The sequence below is a fragment of the Lissotriton vulgaris genome, chromosome 5, assembly GCF_964263255.1.
Source record: "Lissotriton vulgaris chromosome 5, aLisVul1.2, whole genome shotgun sequence".
NCBI lineage: Eukaryota > Metazoa > Chordata > Amphibia > Caudata > Salamandridae > Lissotriton > Lissotriton vulgaris.
The window spans coordinates 1,898,706,626-1,898,726,380 of NC_141693.1; the positions used below are offsets into that span (position 1 = coordinate 1,898,706,626).

General features: G+C 49.4%; 1 protein-coding gene across 1 annotated transcript in view; it reads right to left on the bottom strand.

The window, feature by feature from the left end:
• Positions 1–9,241: 9,241 nt before the first annotated feature.
• The window catches only part of LOC147717665 (E3 ubiquitin-protein ligase TRIM39-like), a 158,398-nt gene continuing 147,884 nt past the window's right edge, over positions 9,242–19,755 (bottom strand). The window contains exon 9 of the mRNA XM_086924453.1: positions 9,242–9,921. Within this exon, the coding sequence (XP_086780579.1) occupies positions 9,410–9,921 (512 nt within the window). The 3' untranslated portion in view covers positions 9,242–9,409. The remainder of the gene's footprint in view (positions 9,922–19,755) is intronic.

Consider the following 19,755-nt stretch of genomic DNA (forward strand, 5'->3'; position numbering starts at 1 on the left):
ACCTTCTCTGAAATTAAAAATACAAAACACATGATTGTCTGTAGAAATATATGGAACTTTATTTACATGCATGAATCTGTGGCAAAGGCAATCAAAGATATGCAATAAAATAAGATAAAAAACATATCAAATTGTGTATTCAACTTGAAGAAGAACGCATAAGACTGTTCTCATCTGGAAATTTCTATATATTTAAACTCTTCATACAAGAAATACAATAATTTGGAAGTTGTGTATACATCATAATATATGAAAGGAGATTAATATTTTAGACAAAGTTATATGAAAGAAATAATTCCGACTTCTTCAAAACTCTACCTAATCCCACGTCAGCCATGAAACTGTATTAGTATCAACCTTTGTTTTTAACAAGGGTCTGATGCTGACAGCATCGGGCAGCTCGTTGTTTAGTGGTCCACATCTCCCCACCCTGGTTTGCACTATACACAGACCTCTACCTCCCTAATCCCTATTGGATGTCCTACGACACCCACCCCCAACGGAACAGAGAAAAGGAACCATGAAAAGACAAAATATTCACAGGGTAGTAAACTGCAAAGAACAGAAGATTAAGAGGGACTGAATGAAGGAAAGAATTCAAAAGGTTAACATATTCTGATCAGAGCGACATTCCAGGACATTTTGGTCAAATGAGAGCTAGTGGTGCATTTGGCAAGACAAATGCGGCGACGAAGCTGTAGGCTACGTTTTCTGGAGATTGAATGTAGGCACAGGGGATGCTGCGAGATCGTGAACCTGAAAATACACCAGGAGTGCCTGATCTCTTTTTTTTTGTATATATTTATTATTGATTTTTTTTAAGTTTCTCTTTTCCATTTCTGACAGCTGAAACAGTTTGCTACAATATGTAGGGACAAAATCTATAGCATACTTAATCTTGACATCGTGCATTCCATACGTTTCTGAAGCAGGTATAATGATATGTTAAAATGTACATTTTTACATTTGTCTTGCCACTGCATGCACAGCTCAGTATATCATATGTTCTTTATAGTGTTATTACATTGCGAGTATCACGTCGCATCTAGAACAGCTTAAGGTCCACTGACATATTGTACCTGCGATAAGAGAAGGGAGGAAATAAAACAAGGGAGCTGGGGTACATAACTTGGAAGAGAGCTGGAACAACCCAGTGTAGTTGCTGATGTTTGTGTATGTGTGCATCGTTTTATGCACCCCCCCTTAATTGTTTTGGTAATTGGTGTGTGTGAGCTCCAGTTTGCCATGACATAGCAAGGGACAACAGGTCTAATGTTTACGAATGAGTTAAGGTAGCTAGCGGAGTTACTCTACCGAGTGAGGCGTTTGCAAGGGCTGATCTGATTGATCCACACATTGTTGTAGTGTCGCCAGAATCACTTTCCAGCTTACAGAGATGGGTATTTTCCTGAGGCCCATGGTATTCTCACGTCAAATCGCTATTCCCTCAGCTCTGGCCCACGCGAGGGTAGAGTGCCTCCATGCTTGTATATGCAAGGGATCAGGTGTCTTCCATCGTTTCGTGATTAGCCTCTTAGCTGTCACCATGCCCAGAGACTTTAGTGTTTCGTGTCCAACGGAATATGTGTAGCAGGTATGCCGGCCAATCAAACGGTATCTCTCTCTCGGTGCAGGCGCAGAGTGTGGTCGCTACCTCCTCCCAGTATAAATGTAAATGTAAATCCATATTTGTAAAGAGTAAACTACTCACCCTTACGGGTCTCATGGCGCTGGGGGCCGTTGTGGAAATTAAGTGAGCTATTGCCCAGAGTCACATGGTGCTGAACTGAGCTGCCGCCGGGGATCGAACTGTGGGCCCTGTGATCCAAAGTCAGCTGCCCTGGCCGCTGCACTACACCTCTCCACCTCCACCTCTCCAGTATGCGCTCACAAACTAGCGCAGCACCAGAGCATGTGCACCAAGTCTACATTTACAGTAACACACCTGGAGCAGGCTGAGTCAGCACGGTGCAGGAATGCCTGATCTCTTGGCCAGAGAATTGGATGAATCATGTTAATGTGGATCTTCCAAGAATTGCAAACATGAAAGATGTAAGTCCCTGAAAGTACTGGAAGCCTAATTGTCTGGACTAACATAAAGCTCCTATAAAATCTAAATATTCCTACGCCCCTAAAGAGCATGTGCAGAATCCAGAGAATTACACAATTCACACTTGTTCTTACGCTTGTTTCCTCTGCCTTTTCGAAGATGAAGTAGGAATTGCTCTCTGCATCAACATCAGTTGAAAGGTCAAGCCAAGCTTTCCTTTCTTGACCTTGTGGTCATCAGAAAAAAATGGGATGAGTTCTGAAAAACCCCAAATCAGCCTTTGAATTAACCTACACCAGATGACCAAGAAGCAAGCACGTGTTACCTCCTGGCCCAAAGGTTGAAACCTGGATTAGAAAGGGGTGCAATCTTTGGCCATTGGTACCAGGACCACAAGGATAGTGGACCTCAACACTTAAGGCAGGACCTAGAAGAAGAGGATGTTCATCAACATTTATTATCAGGTTCTGTCAAGCACACCACTAGGTCCAGAATCCAGTCATATTGCCTAAATGTCTTCTGATGGAAAACAAAATCCAAGATTTCCTGATGTTAAGGGGCTGGCAATACCTCCTAGAGATCCTAGTGCAGTCATTGTAGAGAAGGAGCAGAAAATTACTGGATTGTATTTAACAATAAAGATTACAAGGTATGAATGCAGAGCCACTGCAAAATACTTCCAGCTGCAAACAGTATATGATATCTGAACTCTGGATAGAGATGTAGGTTCCTGCCCTCATCATCTACACGGGATCAACCAGCTTTGCCACCACTGGTAGTCAGGCAAACTACACACAGAGTGGCAGAGAGCCACAGTGCAGAAGTACCATGTCTGGAATGAGTAATGACAGAAGAACAGAGGACTCTGTGTAAGGGATGCCAGGGAGAAAGTGTTGAGATAGTTAATAATTCCAGGAGTGTTTATGGACAGCAAATAAGGGGGTTATAGCTTCTACTCAAGCAAGGCTCAACTCAATTGCAAATGCTACTTACCAGTATGCATCTGTTCTTGGCATGTAGGGCTGCTGACATTCATATCTGTGCATAGATCGCCGCCTAGTGTTGGGTCCGGATGATTGCACATTGTTGTCCTGGAAGAGTCTTCGAAGTATCACGAGATAGGTGCTCCTCCCCTGGACTACAGTGCGCATGGGCATCGCCTCCGTCCCCAGATTGTTTTTAGCCATTGTGGCCGAGATGGAGTGAACTATGTGAGTGATGACCATGCTATGAGCATATATATGAACACTGCAGCTGCTACAGGCGCCGGGGAGGAGGGCGGGCGATATGAATGTCAGCAGCCCTACATGCCAAGAACAGATGCATACTGGTAAGTAGCATTTGCAGTTTGAGGCATGTGGGCTGCTGAATTCATATCTGTGCATAGAATACATAGCAGTCCCTCCATTAGCGGCGGCCGCCCGTGCCAGCTGCAGCAGTTTGAAAAAGTGTCTTGAGAACAGCTTGCCCTACAGCTGCCTGCTGTTTAGAGTGCACGATTACACAGTAATGTTTTGTAAATGTATGTGTGGTAGACCATGTGGCTGCTCTACATATGTCCTCTAAGGGAATGTTACCAAGGAAGGCCATAGAGGCCCCCAACTTTCTGGTGGAGTGGGCTCTTGGTGGAATTGTAAGAGTACGTTTAGCCTTTGCATAACAGATCTGAATACACTTCACGATCCACCTAGCAATACCAGCCTTGGGAATAGCGTTACCTTTGTGGTGTGACGCAAAGGCAATGAAAAGCTGCTTAGTCTTTCTAAAATCTTTGGTCCTGTCAATGTAATACATTAGTGCCCTTTTGACGTCAAGGGTGTGGAGCATTCGCTCTGCCAGTGACTCAGGATTTTGGAAAAACACTGGCAACTCAATTGTCTGGTTCATGTGGAATTGAGACACAACCTTGGGTAGAAATTTAGGATTAGTGCGGAGCACTACCCTGTTGGCATGGACCTGGAAGAAAGGTTCCTGAATTGTGAGGGCCTGCAGCTCACTCACCCTCCGTAGCGATGTAATTGCTACTAGGAAAGCCACCTTTCAAGTTAAGAATTGAATGTCACAGGAATGTAGTGGCTCAAAGGGAGGACCCATCAGCCGCGTAAGAACCACATTGAGGTTCCATTCTGGGGCTGGAGGGGTCCGTGGTGGAATGACCCTTTTGAGTGCTTCCAGAAAAACTTTGATAGCAGGCACCTTGAAAAGTGAAAGGTGCTGTCTATTTTGCAGGTATGCGGCCATCGCAGACAGGTGAATGCGAATGGAAGTATAAGCCAAATTACACTGGTACAGATGAAACAAGTAACAAATGATGTTCTGAATGGAAGCATCTAGTGGATTGATGTTGTGGTTTGCACAATAAATGACAAACCTCTTCCATTTGGCTGCATAACAGGCTCTAGTAGTGAGCTTTCTTGCCTCCCGAATGATGTCCATGCAATCCGGGGGAAGATTGAGGTAGCCAAACTCTAGGATTTCAGGAGCCAGATCGCCAGGTTGAGCTGTTGCGGATCTGGGTGCTGAATGTCGCCATGGCTCTGCGTCAGAAGGCTGGGTGTGAGGCGAAGCCTTTGATGCGGTACCACGGACAGTTCCAGAAACGTGGTGTACCATGGTTGGCGAGCACATGTTGGAGCAACCAGGATGAGGGTCATGGAGTGCTGCCTGAGCTTGCGTGCCACCAGCGGTATGAGGGGTGCTGGGGGAAAAGCGTACGCAAATTTGCCTGACCAGTTCATCCATATCGCATTGCCCTGCGATTGCGGGTGTGGGAACCTGGCGGCGAAGCTTTGGCATTTTGCGTTCTCCTTTGTGGCGAACAGGTCTATTTCTGGATGACCCCATGTCTGAAAGTACGGCTGTAGTACTGATGGGTGTATCTCCCACTCGTGCATCTGGTGGCTGTGCCTGCTGAGCAGGTCCGCCATCTGGTTGTCCTTGCCTGGGATGTGTTCTGCAATGAGAAAGATGTTCCTCTGAATGGCCCACTTCCACATGCTCTGAGCCAGATGAGACAACTGTGGAGAGTGTGTCCCTCCCTGTTTCTGAATGTAGTACATGGCTGTCATGTTGTCCGTCCGGATCAACACGACCTTGTTGCACAGATGTACTTTGAACGCCTTTAAGGCCATGAAGATTGCCATCAGTTCCAACACATTGATGTGCATCTTCTTCTGCTGTAGTGTCCATAGTCCCTGCACTGTGTAATGGAGTACATGCGCTCCCCAACCTTGGAGAGAAGCGTCCATCGTCAGGATAATCTGTGGCACAGGCTCCTGGAACGGTCAGCCCTTGCAAAGGTTTGGTGGATTCCATCAATGCAGAGTTGTATGCCCGACCGCTCACCAACACTAGGTCTTTTAATTGGCCATGAGCCTGAGTCCACTGACGTGCTAAGCACTCCTGAAGCGGGCGCATATGTAGTCTCGCGTGCGGGACAATGGAGATGCAGGAGGCCATCATGCCGATCAACTGCATGAACACTCGTGCTGGAAGAGAGTGTTGAGGTCTGAATTTTTGAATCAGCGATAGCATGCTGTTGATCCTCACTGAATTTGGCTGGGCTGTAGCCACCAGAGTATCTATGGTCGCGCCCAGATACTGCCGTATGTGAGCGGGCTGGAGATGGGACTTTGGGTAATTCAGTGAGAATACCAGATCGTGCTGAAGTGGGATGGTTTGGGACACGTGGTTGGCGCACTGTATGTACGACTTTGCTTGAATGAGCCAGTCGTCCAGATAGGGGTATACGTGGATGGTCTTGACGTCTTAGGTGCGCCGCCACCGTCGCCAGGCATTTTGTGAAGACCCTGGGCGCTGTGGTGACCCCAAAGGGCAGGACCTTGAACTGGTAGTGCTGTTCTTGAATGGTGAACCTCAGATACTTCCTGTGCGAAGGATGCAGTGGAATGTGAAAATATGCATCCTTGAGGTCCAGAGTTGCCAGGAAGTCCCCTTGCTGGAGCAGTGGGAGAACCTGTTGCAGAGTGAGCATATGAAAATGCTCTGACAGAATGTACATGTTGAGAGGTCTGAGGTCCAGTATGGGCCTGAGAGATCCGTCCTTTTTTGGGATTAAAAAGTACAGGGAGTAAACCCCTGTCCCTCGTTCTTGCAGTGGAACGAGCTCTATTGCCCCTTTTTGCAGCATGGCCTGAACTTCCTGCTGCAACAAGTGCAAGTGCTCGCCGGACATAGGACGGTTTCTTGGAGGTATGTTTGGTGGGATGGAAGTGAGTTCCAGACAGTAACCGTACTGAATAAGAGATTTGACCCACCTGTCCGTGGTGATGGACCTCCACACGGGCAGGAACTGCTGGAGTCTCCCCCCGACCGGTGTTGTGTGGTCTGGGGGCAGTGACAAGGCGTCACTGTTTGCTGGCGGTGGAGGACCTGGAGCTATTATTTCCACGTCCTCTGCCCTTGACGTTGTTGCCACGGTATCCACCCCTACCCTTGTTGGTGTATGAGGTTTGGGTGTTAGTCTTATAGAATTGTGTGGATTGTGACGCTTGGCCCCTTGAGGTGCCTCTGTTATTGGAGCGGCGAAAGGAACCACCCCGAAACTGCTGGGACTGAAGGGCACCCATCGATTTAGCTGTGTCAGTGTCCTTCTTCATTTTTTCGAGTGTGGCATCTACTTCAGGTCCAAACAGGTGGTCTGGATTCACTGTTTGGTTGAGGATGGTGGTCTGAATGTCCGGTTTAAAACCTGATATTCTGAGCCACGCGTGCCGGCGAAGCAGAACGCTAGTATTGATGGCCCGCGAGGCGGTATCAGCCACATCTAGAGCACATTTGATGGAGGCATTAGTAATGAGTTTACCCTCCTGAATCAGCATCTCTGCACCCTCCTTATACTGATCTGGCAAGTGTTGTAGAAGTGTTTCTAGGGTGTCATAGTGCGCCCTATCGTAGCGTGCAAGTAGCGCCTGCGTGTTTGATATTCGCCATATATTGGCTGCTTGTGCAGCAATACGTTTCCCCGATGCCTCGAACACCTTGGATTCTTTGTCAGGGGGAGGAGCATCACCCGTGGTCTGTGAATTGGTTTTTTTCCGTGCGTTGGAGACCACCAAAGAGTCTAGTGGCAACTGTCCCTTGATGTATGTTGGGTCAGTGGGCGCCGCCTTGTATTTTTTATCAATGCGAGGATTGATGACTCTTGCCCGGGTGGGCTCCTTGAAAACCTCTGGCGCATGCTTTAGCACACCTTTGAGCATTGGCAATGTCTTGACTGTCTTTTCGGCCACTGAAAAAGTGTCAAAAAGAAAATCGACATCCACTGGGTCGGCGTGGAGGTCGACATCATGGTTGGCCGCAGCTCTTTCAATCAAAGCGTTGAAGGCTGCAGAGTCCTCCGTTGGTGAAGTCTTTGCAGCAAAAAGCTGTGGCTCGTGCCCAGTCTGAGGGTCTGCAGGGTCGCCTCCAGCTGACCATGGCTCATTTACCTCCTCTGGATCTGAGTACGCTGGATAATTGTACTCCTCCTCCTCGTCCTCGTCACCCTCTCCAGCGTTAGAGTGAGTGGGTGAGAGTCCCAGACCTTGTGGAGATGTAGGCTCTTGAGGGGCAGAAGCGCCCGCAGAGTCCAACTTCTTTTTAAGTGGAATATGAAAATGTTCCAACACCGGCTCCGGGGTGATCTTCCTTTTAAGGAGAGAGAGCTTGCCTGTGTTGGCGTCGATGACAACCTCTCGACGCTCCTCTTCCGCTAGTGGTTGGTGCTTTGGCTTCGGCACCACCAAGGATGGTTTAGGCGTAGACACCAGCTTCAAGGGCACCCAGGCCCCCTCTTTCGGAGCGAAAGCCTTTGGCGTCGTCTTTGGCGGCAGCGTGAAGTGGATCGGCGTCTGCGCCTTTGCCGGCTTCTGTGGAGGCTTCGTCGTCGCCTTCTTCGGCCCGAGAGCCTCCTTCTGAATACGTTGAAGGGACTCCTTGACCTTGGTAAATGACGGGGAGGGCTGGACTGGCTCGAGCGAGTCCTCCGAGTCCGGATTCGGTTCGGTCGGCGCAGTTTTCGGAGCCGACACAGCACCGCCCTTGGATTTGTCGACCGGGATCGGTGCAGCCAGAGCCTTGGGGTCGTCCTGACGCTTCTTGGATGCCTTCTTAGGGTCCTCGACCTTTTTGGCGTCGACGCGGCTCTTCAGAGCGTCGACCAGCTTCGGCGCCGACGCAGCCGCGTCGGGCGTTTTGGCCTTCGGCTTCGACACTGCGGTCTTCGGGTCGGCCATCTTGGCGTGGCTCTTGATCTCGGCGGCCATTTTGGATTTCTTTGGCGCCGAGGCCTCTGGAGCCAATGATCCCACCGGTGCGACTTGCACTTTCGGTTTCGATACCGATGGAGCGGACCCTGATGCTTTCACTTTCGGTTTCTGTACCGGGAGTGGCGCATCGCCAATGTCCGTGGCCGGGCCCGGAGGCGGGGCTGAGGGACGAATATTAAGGTCTTGGGTAAGGCCCGAAGGCGATCCCTCGACCTGGGCCTTATGCTGGAGTTCGGCCCTGGAGTCAGTATGAGGATGCTCCTCTTCCGAGCTATCCTCCACGGTGGCAATGGCCCCGTCGTCGTCCCCTACCTCCTCGACGACTTCCTCGAACTCCTCATCTCCCGCGTCGTAGTCTTCATCCCCAGACGCCGGGTCAGAGTCCGAAACTTGTAGGACGGTGTCGTCTTCAATGTCTTCTTCAAAGATGTTGGTTGGTGGGGTTGCCGATAACTGGGCCTGCAGTCTTGCGGCCCGACGTAGCTTGAGAGTCTTCTTCGACCGGAACTTGGAGCAGGCCATACACCTGGCCTCGTCGTGGTCCGGCGACAAGCATCTGTTGCACACTGGGTGCACGTCGAGGTGTGAATACTTTGAGGCGCACACTGGGCACCTCTTAAACGGAGTTCGTTCCATGTTGAAGAGTCTGGAGCGTCGTGTAGGCCCGTCCGCGCCGACAGCACGCGGAAGGGCAGCAAAAGTTCAGAGCCGATGAATAAACCAACCCGAACGATGGACAATACCGACGCGAGTCCTAAAGACCTTTTGGTCTCAAGTAAGGAAAGTTAAACAACTATCGATTCCGACAGAGGGAACCGAAACACATCCGAACCCAATGGCGGAAAAAAACAATCTGGGGATGGAGGCGATGCCCATGCGCACTGTAGTCCAGGGGAGGAGCCACCTATCTTGTCTTCCAGGACAACAATGTGCAATCATCCGGACCCAACACTAGGCGGCGATCTATGCACAGATATGAATGTCAGCAGCCCACATGCCTCGAACAAATAGAAACTGTGGGGTGTCCTGTGTGAAAGTGGAACTACGCTTCAAATGCCAAAGTAGCACGCAGACACAGAGGACACAACTTCTAAACAAGACTCATGTCACCTCCTGCAGAGAGAAAGAAGAATGGGAAGAGCTTCTCTGTGAAGGTATATTGAGAAAACAAAAATAGATGCTCTATGGTGTCTGCATTGTACATGGACACCTGCCCTTTTTCATAGTCCAGGTACACTCCCAGCTTATTGGGTTCATCACGCGGATAGAGTTGGATGACAGACTTGTCAAATGCTTTGTATTGAAGGAGGTTGGCGCCAATACTCCAGATACCTCGCTGGGGCGTCCATACAATCTCCCCCTTTCGATTCACAGACTCAGCCATGACTCCAACAGCCCACATTTCCCCCTTGTCCTTCAGCTCCACCTCCCAGTAATGTCTTCCTGAAGAAAAACCTTGAGTGCCCACTACAGCACAAATAGTGCTGAATCTCTTGCTCCTGTATGGTAAGACCCGCATATTGCTTGTCCATCTTACGTATCTCCAGTCCTTTGACACAACAAGTTTAGGATGAGCAGTGTCTGGATCCATAATAATGGGCACTGTGGAGAGAAAAAGAGATGAAATGTCACACACTTTCTGTGTAATGAGTATGCAATAGTTACCAAACTCAACAGAAAGGAGACCTGGTGCCCTATTACAGATTGGGCAGACTTATTATGTGCAAACTAGAAATGTGTGCCCTACTAGAGAGAATGCAGGACAGCCGTAAACTCATACAACCCTGGGGGCAGGACATTCAAATGAAATACAGAGCGCTGCTTCAAAGCTGCTAGGTGTTTCACTGAGAGATCCCCTTGTAGGCGGGTGTAGTGAGTGACCACCTGCCAGGGGATATCTGGTGGGGTGTCTCCCCTCCAGAGGGCAGCCATCAGGGGGTGCACTGTTAGTGCACCACCTTTTTGTGGCAAACTTTCGGTGTGCCTCCAAACAGCTTCTTTGCCTTTGCGCGCAAGTCCATAATACGCTGCAAGCGCATAGGCAAAGAAATTCCTTTCTTTGCATGGGGTCACACTCCCATGGAACTTTTTTTTTTTTTGTTTAATTATCTTTATTGCATTTTTGAATTTTGTAACAGTCTGAGGACATCCGAAGTAACACACATACGTATACAAACCAACATTATGAAAGGGTACATATAGCAGAGGTGCATAGCAAAAGTATGATTACAAATCCCGTATGGACAAATACGCCACTACTGGTGTATTATGCTAGTAAACAGTTGCATGCTACTCTCTTCCCACATTACTTCATTCCATTCTCTTGTTTACAGATAGTAACGTCTGCATGATATGTAGTTCGATCTTATACTTGATTGTTCAATTATTACGTGGAATGTACAGAAACAAATCACATGGGGGCTGTAAATGCATGTTCACCTCAGTATAGATTAGGAAATCTTCAAGATATGCCAATAAGACATACAGAATCTGGTTCACTAAACTAAAAGTTTGCTAAACAAACTGCCATCAGAAGAAAAACCCCACAATATGCGACTGGGTATGTGTAATGTGTGTCTCGTACTTTATGCCATGTTGGCTCACCCGGGGGCCACTACGGCTCATGCAGGGTATGAGGGACTAGGTAGGCTAAGTAATCGGTCGGGACCCGGGGAGGATTCCCAGCAGCGGGCTCAGATTTCAAACATGCTTCGATGTAGGTCACGGCTGGAATAATGGGTGTCTTGCGTTTAGTGACTTGGGGCCTCCAGTGCTCAAGTCAGGTACTGACGGAGGGCAGTGCCGTCTTCATTGTCACTTCCGTGCATGAGCTGTGAGTATGGTGCCCCAGTATTGTGCTATTGCAAAGCCCAGCTGTCTCCTCCCTATGCAGTGCTGTGCTATCCGCCTGCGCCCATACTGTGAGGGATCTTTCCCAACTGACTATTACCGGGGGCCGTTGTGCTTCCACCTTTTCGTGATTAATCGCTTCGCCACTATCAGTCCCAGATCATGAAACCGGGATGTGACTATTTTTCTTGGACCTGGCACATAGCCCCAGTATGCACACTTCTCATGAATGCGGCAGGGGTATGTTGGTGCAATTATCAAGTGCCGTAGTTACTGCGTGCCAGTAGAGTTGTAGGGAGGTGCAGGACCAGACCATGTGCAGTAGGTTCGCATTAAGCTGCTGACAGCGTGGACATGCAGAGGTGGAAATGTTGAAGTACCTGTTTATGTTATCGGGCGAGAGGTATGCTCTTTGTATAATGTATGTTTGTATAAGCTTGAATTTAGAACTTCTCGGTACATATGAGGAGCTGGCTAGGATCGCACTCCATTCTTTTTCCTACCACGGTCACCCTCTATTCTCCTCCCAACTTGTGCGAAGACTCAGCATGGGTTTCAGTAGAGGGGACACCAGCCTGTGTACTGTGTGTGAACCCGCACCCATTACGTGCAAGTACTGCAGCAGCAGATGTGTCATCGGTTCAGTCGTCATGTCCCCCCAAGTGGCCGTTATGGCCCTTGTGAGGGAGGTGTGCAAAAGAAGCTGCCCTGCAGGCAAATAATAGTTCTCCTTCACCGCCTCAAATGAGAGTAAGGAACCATCCGTGTAAAAGTCGCCCAGTGTATCTATGCCAGCTGTGTACCGGTGAGCAAGAACCTCCTCGGTGGTGCCCGCCCTTCCTCTAGGTGTCCCCGTGAGTGGTAGTATCAGGGCGCATGGGGTGACTTCCCGGGTTAGGTGGAGGCTCCTTTTGTAGCATTCATGCACTAGTTCCAGGTGGATTTGGGATGGGCGTGGAGGCTTGGCAATAGGGTGAAACAAAAGGTAGATCTGGGTTTGAGTCCAGGGCTGCTGCAGGGTCGCCGTGTCCTCCAGGCTCCTGCCCACCCATTGCAACTGGGCCGCTAACTAGTATAACTCCATGTTGGGGACTGCCAGCCCTCCCTGGCTGGTAGGGGCATATAGCTTCCATAATGCTACCTGGGGCCTGCCTTTGTTCCAAATTAAGTCACGGAACAAACGCTCTAAATCACGGAAGGTCTTGGTCGGGACATAGATCGGAAGATTCGAAAAATATTATAATAGTTTAGGGAGGATTATCATCTTTATCAAAGTACTGCTGCTCATATCGTTCAGTGGGAGTGACTTCAAAAATTGCACTTGGGCTCTAACAGCCAAAATAGCTCTGGTTAGCTTGCCTTCCAGTATATCAACAGGTGATCGGTATATGAAGATGCCAAGATAGCGGAACGTTACAGGGTACCACATGAGAGCGGAGCCGTTGAGGAGCACCTCTGTCCCAACTGTGTCTTCACTAAAGGAGTAAACTCCGACTTAGCCCAGTTTACCAGGAGATCAGACATCATCTCAAATGTCTTGAGTGTGTCCGCTATGGACGTGGGGATTTCATGTAGATCGCGCACATACAGTAGCAAATCGTCGGCATATAATGAGATGGCATGCATCCCATCTCCCAACTGGATGCCACATGCTTCACCGTCCCTACGGAGTAACATCGCCCGCGGTTCCATAACTAGGGAGAAGACTAGCTGGGACAGGGGGCATCCCTGGCGTGTCCCTCGCCTCACTCCAATGGGATATGAGATGAGCCGACCCTTCCTGACCCAGACAGTGGGGCGTTGATAAAGCAGTTGGACCATGCCCATGCAGTGGTCCCCCAGGTCACACTTGTGTAGTGCAGTCGCCAGATAGGGCCGCTCCAAGGAGTCAAAGGCCTTCTCCAAGTCTAGTACGAGGCAGCAAGAGCGTGGCCATCTGTGTAACACATATTTCTGTACCCGGAAGAACCTGCATATATTAAATGAGGTGCATCTAAAGGTGACAAAACCATTCTGGTCGGGGTGCACCATTGCCTGTACCAACGGCAATAAACGCTTAGCAAGAATCAATGCGAAGATCTTGTAGTCCGTGTTCAGGAGGGCTAGCGGACGATAAGAGCCTAGGGTCTAAGGGTTCCTGCCAGGCTTGAGGAGAGAGATTAGTAGCGCTTCGTTTTGCATGCTAGTGAGTGTAGAGTCATCTGTTGCAGTCTCATACACTTTTAATAACTGTGGCGCTAGTATATGGGCATATGCCTTATAAAATTCTGTCGGCAGACCATCAGATCCCGGAGATTTTCCATTTGACAACGAGAATAGACTATCCTTGACCTCCTTCAGAAGGACAGGGTCATTCTGTTCCACCCTCTGAGCCCGCGTAGGATGTGGCAAGGTGATCCCCTCAAGATAAAGTTGCAGCTTCATAGGGGTAGCCTGTGCATGGGATGTGTATAAGTCCTGATAATGCGCTACAAATTCACAGTGTATGTCCCGCTATGTGTATGCTGTAGTCCCTCATGTCGTGCGTACAGAGGCCACAAGGGTCAACGACTCATCCTGGTGGATCAGCTATGTGAGCAGTTTCCCCGCTTTATCCCCCATGTGATGTGTTCTTGCCGAATGAGCTGCATAATTGAGGCAGCATATCCATTCTAGTAACCAAGCATGTTCCTCCCTGTGGTGTGCGAGTAGTCTTGAGGAGCCCTCAGTCACCTCCTGTTCACTGGATGCCAGCTTTCGCTCTAAAATGGTGAGATCTTTCTCTAGCTGCACTCGGAAGCCCGCTTGTGTTTCCAGACAGTGCCCCCTCATAACCACCTTAAGGGCGTCCCACTCCAGCAGTGATGACGAGGCTGTGCCTTCGTTTTCATCAAAGTATTGTGCTTTAGTAGTAGCTAATAAGTCGCGAAAAGGCAAGTCAAGTAAAGTGTTCGGTTGGAGGCGCCAGATAGGGATCGGCGGCACCCGGCCTCCCACTGCAGCACAAGGGGGTTATGATCAGAGTGCGTCCGCCCCATGTAGTGCGACCCAGAAATACATGGTAAGAGATGACTGGACACCATAAAATGTCCAAGCGTACATGAAGATCAAGCGCACCAGAATAATAGGAATACACTCTGTCTTGAGGGTTTCTATGCCTCCATGCGTCGGTTAAATGCCACTGTATCGCCAAGTTGTTTAACGCTTTCATGGCAGAGTGCGTAGTTGTGCCAAGCGGGGTTTGGGGGGGAGGGGGAAGGAGCGGTCCAGTGAGCCGTCTAAAATGCTGTTGTAGTCACCGCCTAGCAGCATGGGGGTATCATGCCATGCCGCCAGTTTATGAGATGGCATCTCCAGGAAAGCGGCCTGATCGGTGTTTGGCGCATATAGTGATGCAATAATCACTGTCCGTCCGTCCAGAGCGCCCTTGACCATGACGTATCTGCCCTCCGTCTCTATTATGGAATACACCACCCGGAAGGGAGCCCCCGGCCTCACCCATAGTAAAACCCCTCATACATATGCCAAATTTCCAGTGGCGAATGATTGCCCCCTCCACCTCCTGTGTAGTCGTGTCACTTCTGGATTACTCAAGTGTCTCTCCTGGAGGAGAGCTATTTGTATATGATGATGTTTCAAATATGAATAGATGAGGTACCGGTTCGATGGGCTGTATATACCTCTCACGTTCCAAGTCCCTATTTTAATGTGTGCCATAATGTACGAGTATCATCAGCACGCAGGGCCTTGCCAGGCCAATGGGTGGGTGGGTGGAGGCGAAGCATAATGTGTGGAGGCAGCGGCAGGGTCAGTGCCCACCCAGAGACAACCTTCTGACTGTTGTACCTCAGTGCATAGATGATGGCATAACAAACATGTGAACTGAAAATAAAGAAAAGCAAATACCAAGAGGGCGAGTATGCAACAGGCATCCGTCCAAATATATGGCAAAAGCAGCATGCAACTAACGTCTAGGGGGTACTATCGCACAGAGCAATCTACCATGTGTCAGTACGCGGGGTCAGTCACTAGTAGCTACCCCAGCCGCTGGCCAAATGTGTGGGCAGGGCCGCTACTCAAATGTCATGTATGATGCACCCACAAAGGGCGAGGTCATACGGACTCGCCGTCCATTGACATTAGGACCTGACTATAGCCTTGACCCCATCTCCCATTTGCAGTTAGGGCCCTAGCACTAGTGCGCAATTCTGACAGCTGGAGCAGAGGGACGCGCCTCATGCAGCCTGAGTGCAGGTCCATTGTACTTGCGTAGAGGGTGGCAAGGACTTCAGCGTGGTCAGCAATAAATGTGAGAGAATAGAAACTTAGGAGGTTAGACAATGTCATTATAGGTCTGTGGAGTGATCTGAGGCAGTTCACAGGAGTCTTGTGAAGCAAGAAAATTATCCGAAAGTTCGTCTTCACATGGAGGTCCCTGCTTGTCAGAAGTCGCGTTTGCCTTGTCATCCTGTGTTCCCCTGATTTCCGCTACCGCCTGCAGGGCCTGGAGCTGGCCACTCAGTGTCAGTTCTGGGGCTGGACCAAGGGTCCGGGAGGCCAGGGTCTGTGTTTTCTTCTTCCCCCTGCGGCGACAGCATGGGTAGGCCTCAGAGCCCAGTTCCTTCTGTTCGGGCCGAAGTCTTATCTCCCGCTGGGTCGTAGGTGTCGAGCCAGTCCTCCGCTCCCTCTGAAGTGGTGAAAAGGTGAGTTTTGCCGTTTGCAATCACCCTGCGCTTTGTCGGAAATAGCAACGAGTACTTGAGATTGAGTTTCCGAAGCCGTTGTTTTACTGCCATGAAGGAGTATCGATGTTTCTGGACCTGCAGCGTATAGTCCGAGAAGAACATGACTTTGTGATTGTCTATCTGTACATCCTGCAACTTCCTGGTTTCTTGGAGTACTGCGCCCCTGTCCCAGTAGTTTAGCAGACGGATTAGAAGCGGACGAGCATTGGAGCCCAAGGAGGGGGGGGCGTGGCCGGTATCCTATGCGCCCGTTCGATGACAAAATGGGGAGAGACGGCTTCTCCATGCAGCAGCATGCGAAGCCAATGTTCGGTGTAGGCCACCGCGTCTCTTCCCTCCGTCCTCTCCGGCAGGCCCACCACGCGGACGTTGTTGCGCTGAGCCTGCCATCAGCATCTTCGGCCCTGTCTTCCAAAAAATCCACTCGATTGGGTATATTCTGTGTTTCTCCGTCATGGCCACCCGCGGAGTGACGTCGACAAAAGTCTCAGCCGTGGCGGTGCGGTCTGCAAGTTTACAGTGGTCTGCATGGAGCAGAGTGAGGTCAACAGCCACTTTGTCTATTTTGCTTTCCAGAGAGGTGCGGATCTGGTTCATGGTTTCCACAAGCTTTCCACAGCCGCCAGTACTGCATCCAGCTTGTGAGACATCGGGTCTGTCGCTTCTGCACCTGCCATTCTGTCGGTCTGGGCTCAGGTTTGCGGGGGTGGGGCTGTCATACCCACAACACCGGTCCTTGAGCGTCCCCATGCGACATTGGCTGCTCGGCATTTTCTCAGGGAGTCAGGCAGCAGGCAAGGCACCAACTCCGTATCGCATACACATTCACCTACATGAGCGTTGGCATCGGTTTGGTGTGTGAAGCGCTCAAATGTACATTGTCACCATCAGCACCTTCTGGATTGTAAAAGCATGCAGTGCACCTCCTGCGGGTAGAATCTCTGCGACGCTCCCACACTGCACAGTTGCCTGCGCCCACTGCCATCCCTCGCATCTCGCCCTTAGCCGCGTGCAGTAGGTCTCAGCCGGGACCCTGCAAGGTGTGTCCCCTGCCCAGTGTGGCACGGGACAGGATTCGGTCTGGTGGGGTAAAAGGCAGTATTCTGATAGAATTGGCTGTGTCGGACCGGGCTTGGCTTCAGTGCGCCACCGCCGGTGCCATCAGCAATCACCTCTTAAAGGCACCTCTGTTGCGTTGCCCTCAGCGCCTACACATAGCCCGGCTGGATCTGCTCACTACAGCGCTGGGCAGCTGTATCCACAGTCCAGTGAAGCGGGGCTAAGCAGGAAGGGAGAGGGTGCGCTCCACTAGCACGGAGTGGCCCCAAGGTCGGCAGCAACAGGGGTGTTGGGTCGAGTCCCGGCATCCCAGTCAAGTCCCCAAGAGTGCCTCCGTCTCGCAGGGAGGAAGTGGCTGCATCCGGGCGGCGCCGCTCCACAGATAATTGTCTCTGCCTGCAATGACGATCCGCCAGCCCGTCACGGTCACAGTAGAGGCACACACTGCATCCGCAAGGAGCTGCATCACGGGCCAGGGCCTAGGGGGCGGAGCCAGTCCCAGGCACAGCGTAGCCGGCACGTCCCAAGGCAATGGAGACCCGCTGGGCGGCCGCAAGGGACAGAGCGGTGCGCCGCGGTTCTCCACGTCCGCCGCTGCCCCCACTCTCGTCAAGGCACTGGGACAGCTCCAGGGATGTTCGTGAGTTGGCGGCTCTCTGCGGATGCAAGTGGACAGAGCCTTGTGGCCACGGAAGGGAGCTTGCGACGGAGCTCTACACGAGCACATCCGACTCCATTGCTGGCTAAGCCGCACCCCTCCCCCCCCCCATGGCACTTTTTATTATATGGCCCCAGAAAGACAACTCCTAAAAACGCAGGTGATGCATTGGCCCCCACTGCCAGTCTGGGGCTACTTCTTTGGAGTCAGTTCTACTGCTTTACCTCAGGCTATGATGTGAAGAAATTCTCGCATATAGTTGCAATTGTTCAATAACTTCCCCAATAATTTGTGTGAAATTGCTTTCAAATATGATTAAACTTCCTCCTTCCGTTTTTACACTCGAAATAGGAATTCAACCATTTTCTAAAGGACTTTCTATAAATTGAGCAAATTTTTGATAACCAGATGAAGTGGTCATGGCCTATAACATATCATGCATTTTGCAAAAATTTGCATGCAAAGAATACTTGCACCTCAAATACATTCTTAAATGAAATCTTTTCATTTTGGATGAATTTCTTTTATTGATATCAATGCCAACAGTTCATTTCAATATTACTTTGTCAAGTTTTATCGACTGAGTGATGTTATTTAAAAAGTTATACCACTGACGTATTCCTTATTCAGTATTATACTTCTAAAACAAGCCCTTGCCTAATTTGGCATCAGGTTAATCTCTATGAAGACGAGCTCAGAATAGGATGAATTTAGGGAGATGAGAGTCAATATTTTCCCTCATTATCTTTAGAAGTCTGCTTTATTGGTGTCCAAAGATTAATAAGGGATTGAAGACTAATTCATTCATATGCCATGCCAACACTTTGCCACATATAAATAATACGCCAGTTGAATAAAGGGAACAGTTGTACAGAATCAATCTGGTTTTGGCATGAGTGGCTAGAATTTTGAATTGTGAATAGAAAACATTTGTAATTTTTATGATGGAAATTAATTTCTTAAATCATACTTGCTTGAGGCTTCAAAGTAGACTCATTAAAAATGGAAGATCATCTATGTCATTCAAAATATATAAATCGAAATAGATTAATCAAAAGCATGATTGTCCATTCAAAATGTAGATGATTAGATGCTATGTCCATAGGAATCATAATGGCATATTCTAAAATTTGGGAGGCTCAAACCTCTGTCTTTCTTGGCTAGAAAACACGTTTCCAGATTGATACATGTTCTTCTCTTAGCCCAGATGAAATTCAATAATACATTATACAACGGTTTGTAACAGCCTTTGTAAATAGACGGCAAACTTCAACAAAAATATAAACAGTTGAAGAACTGAAAATTTGTATTCAATTTTGCCTGTTATCAGAAGTGTAAGTGTGTCAGAACCCATTTGGAGCCATGGGACAAGCAACTGGACTCAATACTCAGGACTCAAACAGTCAAACAACAGCCAGAGTAAGTACTATCCAGCTCAGTGCTTGGTAAAAAGAGAACTAATTTAATGACACATTAAAACGTAATCCCACACGCAGGAAAGTTAATCTAAACAATCCTAAGGGCCGGATTACGACTTTGGTAGAGCGGCGCCAAGTCCGCCTCACCGAAGCACACCCAGATTAGGAGTTTCCTTCTGTCTGGCGGGCTTTGTTGTTGACGTTCCCACGTGGTGCCCTGAAAATAGGCACTGCAATCGCCCCCCTGCATGCACCCTAGGGCACAGAGGCACAACGGGGCACCCTTTGTTTCCTCTCCGCCAGGGTTTTCATGGAGAAGGAACCGCCAATAAAACCATGGCAGAGAGGAAACTCCTAATATGCTTTGAGGGTCCACCAAGAATTTTGATGCCTCCTGACTGCCGCAACACTGCCAGGGAACTGCAGTTCCCTGGCAGCTGGGGTGGGGGCAATGGCAGTCTGACCACCCTAATCGTAATAGGGCAGTCTGCACCCCACGAGTCTGTCAGCGCGTGGACCGCCACACTCGTAATTAAGCTCTAAGACATGTACTATGGGGATTTAAACAGACAGAAATAGCCAGGAGTAAAACTCTGGCAAAGGCAGTTGGTAAAGTCCAGTAGTGACTATAAAGTATTGTTATTAGAAGTTAAGGAGCTAGATCCTCCTTGAGTTTGCCTGGTTTTAGTATGCTAACTACAATCCCAATATGAAAGGAGAAAGGAAC